Below are 6,540 nucleotides of genomic sequence, written 5' to 3'. Positions count from 1 at the left end.
TATTATCATGTTTCTAAAGTGATAGCATCTTCATTGTAATAGAATGCTTCTTTTCATTCTATACAATTTAGAGACGAATGTCCAAGACTGGGACACTGGGTACATGTCATGACAAATGTAGCAAAAGACTTTGAAGAAAGCTAGTCTACCAAGGATTTTGAGTTTGAACTCTAAGAACCTTAATATCACAAATGACAAAAAGATTATGGATATTATTACTCGCTTTGGTCTGTTGACTGCTAAAAATAGAATTTAAGGTCACCACAAAGTTTAAGTTCTGTGAATTTTATAATATGGATAAATAAAATAATAAAAAAATTTCTCAGGAAGCTTAATAGAAGTCTAACAAAACCCAATATTTAGATGGGGGAAGATATAGTGGGAAAGGCAGGGAGAGAAGAGGTGAAGTTCTCTCTTTTCTATTATCTCCCTCCGTTTGAAACATATCCCCAATAACATATTTAGTATCTTGGTTAATACTTAATACTAGTATTATTATCAAAAGAGAACTTTTTTTATGTGCTTAACATCAGTAGAACTTAAAAAGAAACTAAAAGCAAAACTTATAATCTCCCTCCTTTTATTTATTTAGTGTCATAAATCTTCAAATTTCTTAACCCTTTATAAAATAATAATAATAATAACCTCAGTTGGTCTTCAAATTCAAATTATATCTTATAAAAACACTAAAGTTGTATAATTTATTCAAAAACTAAACTACTAATATTAGCTAAGGGGAAAAAGGAAAATAATAACAATAATAATACCACAAATCATTAAACAAAACAATTAAAATAATAATATTACTTTTGTTATCTATATTTTTTAATAAATTCCGATTTAGAATAGGTACTCTGAGGGAGCCAAAGATCGAGGAACCTAATTCGAAGGCAAAGGTGTCCAATCTAAATAAAGAAAAATAGGCAAAAGGGACTCCACCCACCCAAGAAGAACAAGAGAGCGAAGGGATGATTGACACCTTATTGAAGCCCAAGGATAAGGAAAAGGACATCAACAAGAGAGGACGAGACCTGCAAGGATGGTGGGAGGAAGTTTCCTAAAGAAGACACCTTCCACCTTCGCATTCAATACTCTGCACCAACCTAATCAGCCACATTAATGAGGAAATGATCCATAGCTAGCAACTATCTCTACTACCTCTAGAAGGGTCTTAATGGGACAAGTATCCTTAAAGATCACCTAAAACGTATAGGTGAAGGGTTGGGATGCCAGGAAAGGAACTATAAAAGAAAGGGAACCCCCAGAAAAAGGGAATGAAAATTTTCCAAGAAAGAGAAAACTAGGGAGAAAACTAAGGAGAACCTTGTAAGGGAATTTGAGCTTAAGTTATTAATAAAAGATTTATCCTCAGACTCACCTGAGGAGGGTATTATCCTCAATTGTTGTCCTGCATTCGTTTACTTGTTATTTTGGATTCAATAGTCTTAGACTTGGACCTATCTTTATATTGCACTTCGGTTTATGACCCACTCTCTTAAAAATTTATTGTTGGAGCAAGATTTGTAGGACATGGCACCATTGTTCTTAGTGGGCTTGGGTCTTTCTTTTTGCCACCCTTACAAGTACTCTCAACCTAAATGTATCTTATCCTATTCTTAAAAAAGTGCACCAAAATGAACCAAAAGTAGACAGAATTAGACCGAAGTGTACCAAAGTAAACCAAATTGACCGAGGTGAACTGATTTGGACCAAATGGACTAAAATGAAATAATTTAGATTGAAATTGACCGATTACCTAGGCGAATGGATTGAAATGGACCTTAAGTGGACTGAATTGAACCAGGTAAACTAAACTAGACCGAACTAGACTGAATGGATTGAAGAAAGAGTAACCAAGAAAAAGAAAGGTGTAAAAAGAACTCTTTCTAAATTAAAGTAGATGAATGTATAAATGCAAATTAAATGTAAAGTTAAAACCATCCAAAATATTATTAAAAAAATTGTCCAAGATGAAAGTGTTAAGTCAATTGGTTAATATATTTAATATTATTAAAAAATTAGAGGAACAAATCAATAACAAAAAAAATGGTGATGCAGTTGATAACGTGGCTCAATAGGACTATAGGAGCAAAAAAATATTAAAAGCAATGTTTCGACTTTTAAATATTTTATAGATATAGATAGGAAAAATTGCATTAGCCTCTTCTAAACTTTTCAATTACTGCACTTACCTCCCATCTACTTTGGAATAGGACATTTCATCTCCCCTAAAATGCGAACTGTTTATCTTGAACTCTCCTGGATGACTTAAAAAGGCTCGAAAAATCTTGAATTTCTTATGTTACTCTCCATTTAAATTATCATCCACATCCCTCATTTTTAGTTCCTCTAAATTAGGGAATTTTAGAGTAGTAGAGATTCCACTAATATTAATTTATTTTAAATTATCAATTTTACCCTTATGATGTTAATTTATATCTATTCCGTTAAATGGGATAAAAGAAGGAAATAACAATCAATTTGAATGACATCTTATCATTTTCTCTCCTTCCCATTTACATTTTAAAACATGCAAAAAATAAATAAATAAATAAATGATAACCATTCTCCTCCCCTCCTTCCTTCTTTCCCTTATATTCTCTACTCCTCTCCCTCCAAACTTCCAAACTCACTCTTAATGGCAGTTAAGCTGGGAGCCCAGGACCTGGTGGGGTTATGGCATCATCGTTCTCACCTGCAGCAAGGAGGTCAGTATGTAAATTGTGCAGTAAAAAGCAGAACTGCAGCTGAGACTTGGGAATTGCTGCATGATCTAAATATCTTCTCTAACCATGCTTACCCACTATGGTTTCAACATTCAAGTGATGCATAAGGAGTACAAGGCTGCGAGAATTGGAAGTGGAAGTTTCTAAATCCGTGATTATGTATTAGCCAATCTTTTTTTTTTTTTTTTTTTTTGTTCTTTCTTTGTAGGGAGGGATAATCACAATGTACAATTCTTTAAAATTCAATATCTACACCAATCCCACACCTAATTTTAACTAATATACAGTATATGGAAATGTAGATAAGAGATCTGAACATCTTGAAACTGACCAGACTCCGTGTTACTAATTTAAATATTGACACCGTACCCATCATGTCCAGGTACATATAATTCCATTCCTGTCTGCCGAGGCTAAAGGTTTCCCAAGCCCACTCCAAGAACAACACAGCACCGGAGAAGTGTGTTCCCTCAGAGTGCTCACTATATCAGTTTTTAGATATAGACCAAATGGAGATAGAACCATCAGCGGATCCAGCAGCAACATAGTTGTCATCTGGACTGATACAGGACCGGCTCCAATTAGACGCCACTCTATTTCCAGACGCTCTAAGCGTGCCACACACTTCCAGAGATCGCATATCAAACAAATTATGCAAGTTGTCCCTTCCACTAGTCAATACTACATTTCCGTTCCGAGACAGAGATATAGATGTTACAGCAAGTGAATGTGCAGCAACTTCACTAAGTAGCTTTCCTGTCTGAATATTCCATAATCGAAGATTCCCATCAACGTGACCAGAACAAATGGTTTGTCCATCCATGCTGAAGCTAAGAGCATTGCAATTGCTGTGACAAATGATAGTGTTAATGCAGTAACCTTTATTCAAGTCCCAAACTTTTATGGTACGATCATAAGCTGCACTCAAAACATGACGACTCGAAACTTTGCTTACATCTACAGCACAAACTTTATCAGTATGGCCAGTGAGAGTATGGCGGACCCGACCTGAGCTGACATCCCATACATACAAGTTGTTCGAACTGCTTGCTGCTATGACAGATCTATTGTCATGGGTAATGGTAAGATCAAGAACAGAGCCAAGAGAACCATAGAGAGTATGGCTTAGTGATCCCGTGTTTGTATCCCACATCTTGATTGTCCTGTCCTGCCCTCCACTGACCAACTTGCCAGAATTGTACTCAAACAATATGGAAGCACAGCCACCTTCATGGGCATTGATCCTGTGCTTGCATATAGAGGGAATGGTTGACTCCATAAAAAATTCAGCACCATCTTCATTTCGACGGACCACACCATCTACTTGTTGTTGAGCAAGTTTTTCTAAACCACTAGCCTTGAGCCGATCAACCATTTCTTCATAAATTGCATTTGCCTAGTAGATCATAGAAAACTAAGGTTATTCAGATATACGCTATGTATAACAGGATTGCAATAAATAAACCAAGACTCGTCTACAATCAAGGGAAACAGATCAAAACCTTCCCCTGACTAATCTGTGTCTATATATTATATGTCAAATCAGAAGCTAACATAGAATTGCTCCAATAAGCGGTCTTTATAAAATGTGTTCATCCATGATATATAATATGTGGTTTTTAAAGGGCAAGCCTCATGTAAAGTGTAACAAAATATATACAATTGAACCCACAAAGAAGATAACAGGAGACCAAGAAATAGGTAAACCAAAGCTTAGTTATAAAAAGAAAACAAGTAACAAGAAAAGAAAATCTCCCCTTGTCCAAAACTGAAAGGAAGTACATAAAATTTCCCAATTCTCACTAAACCTCTTGCAGTCTTGCATGTATATATATCATTCTTTTGATTTTTAATTGGTAAGTTACACATGCTCTTGGTGGGTTTTGAATCTGCAATTTACACCCTCCACCTTGCTCCTACAAGGAAAGGAGGTGTCATTTGAGCCAAAGTTCATTGGCTTTTCATATATATTCTTTTCTGGGAAGAAGGTTATGTCTTGTGAATCATTCAGCACCCACAAAATGATATGATTATGTTCCTCTAAAACACATGACAAGTGAAAGGCAATTACATCTTCATTGTGAAGCTTGAGAAATATCCACAATTATCTTAACACAATCAATCTCACACCTCAATCAAATAACTTTTGGTAATTTTTATTTTTTATTTTTTTATTTTTTATAATTTGATTGTTACAATAAGTGAAGGAGGGGTTGAACCCTGATTCTCCTCAAAAAGGAGAACAGTAATTGCCACTGAGCTACAAAGCTCTTGGCAACGTTTAATACATCTTATATTAAGGTTTCAATTATCTTACCCACAAATTGAATGCACTAAACATTCAACATACATGTTTTTGCATAGTTCTCAAAAAAAACTATATTCTGGTTTGTGCAGGAACTGTTCTTCCTGCAGTTAGGTTTTTCTAAATCATCCATAAGAAAGAGGGCCCCTATATGTAACTTGAACAAATCTCATTTTAGTAGGGGGTATTAGTGATTCCTAGACACTCACAAGCTATGACAGAAATGTACAAGCAAACACAGTAGTATTTTTTGATTGGTAAACACAAAGGTATTTTTATAAAATAAATTATATAACGTTCCAACTAACAACAGTTTGATGGAGTTTCCTACAAGTAGTGGCATAACTCACATACAAATATTAAAAAAAAATAAAAAATAAAAAAAACACTTCCACAGGCAATCGTTATAAATCCCAATCAATCTTCTGTTGGAGTGCTATTCTTAATACTAGAAGATTCCAAAAAAACTGGGAAAAAAATTTTGACACTATATTCTTATACCCAATTACATGCTTTGATTCAAATTATGAAAAAAATATGAAGTACCTCATTGAGTCGTTCCGCATCCTGCATCTTCTGCAGCATCCAGCGATCAACTAACATCTTATTTTCAGCCTCAGCATTCTTAGCTTTATTAGTCATCTCTTCCAGTTCTGCTTTAAGTTGATGGTTCTCCCTCACAAGCAATTCTAAAGCTTTAATTTTTTCTTCTAGGTCTGCCTGTAATTGAGAGCATTCGTCCCTGCAGCAAATACCTGAGTTGGAATCATCCATTCCCACAAAAGCCTGAAAATTTCAAACTATCTGTCTAGTGGGTTAAAACATGTGCAAAAGGTAACCTTGTTTGGGTCAACTCTGTCTGCAGATTAGTGATTCCTTCTTCTTTCTCTTGAAGCGATGCTTTTGAAGCTCTGGACTCAGCAACCTCCACCACAAGTTGCTCAGACAATCGAGATTGAGCTTTGTAACATTGCTGAAGTTCCAACTCCAAATTTTCTGCTTTCTCTTTCCATTCTGAACCCTTAACAAACACGCACCAAGGATCTCACTCACAACATTCAAAATTACCAAAACAATATAAAGTTGCAATGTAAAGTTGCATAGAAATCAAGAGCCCAGAAAAATAATGGCAAGTATTCATTTCTAGCCACACCAAATTCCTCCATGAAGGGTTAACACACTCAATCCCAATATGGTCACTTATTATCAGGTGTAAACTACATCGAGGCCATGTCATAGTGCCTACAGAGCCAAGCAATTCACAAACTTATTTCTTCATTGGAAAACAACTTCTACACTTACTAACTTATGCACCATCATCAAAGTAACATTGCGAGTTGCGAAAACCCAAAACATCAGGACTGTAAATAACCGTAATTCGATCAANCTGGTGGTGGTGGTGCTTGAGCTTTGGTGCGAGGTATTTGCTAGATGGCTAAGCTTCAATGATTTGGCTAGATGTTTGCTAGAGAGATAGAGATAGAGGAAGAGAGGAAAGATCGAAAAAGA

General features: G+C 35.4%; 1 protein-coding gene across 1 annotated transcript; it reads right to left on the bottom strand.

The window, feature by feature from the left end:
• Positions 1 to 2,941: 2,941 nt before the first annotated feature.
• On the bottom strand, positions 2,942 to 6,197 carry LOC112013884 (autophagy-related protein 16). The gene is given in 5 exon segments (XM_065773014.1): positions 2,942 to 3,221; positions 3,223 to 4,122; positions 5,578 to 5,773; positions 5,871 to 6,075; positions 6,185 to 6,197. Coding segments are annotated over 5 exon segments (1,437 nt in total). The 3' UTR covers positions 2,942 to 3,098.
• Between the last annotated feature and the right edge of the window lie 343 nt (positions 6,198 to 6,540).

This window comes from Quercus suber, unplaced genomic scaffold, assembly GCF_002906115.3.
Source record: "Quercus suber isolate HL8 unplaced genomic scaffold, Cork oak 2.0 scaffold_67, whole genome shotgun sequence".
NCBI lineage: Eukaryota > Viridiplantae > Streptophyta > Magnoliopsida > Fagales > Fagaceae > Quercus > Quercus suber.
Note: the sequence above shows the minus strand (reverse complement) of the source record. Positions and strands in the feature narration are given on the sequence as shown.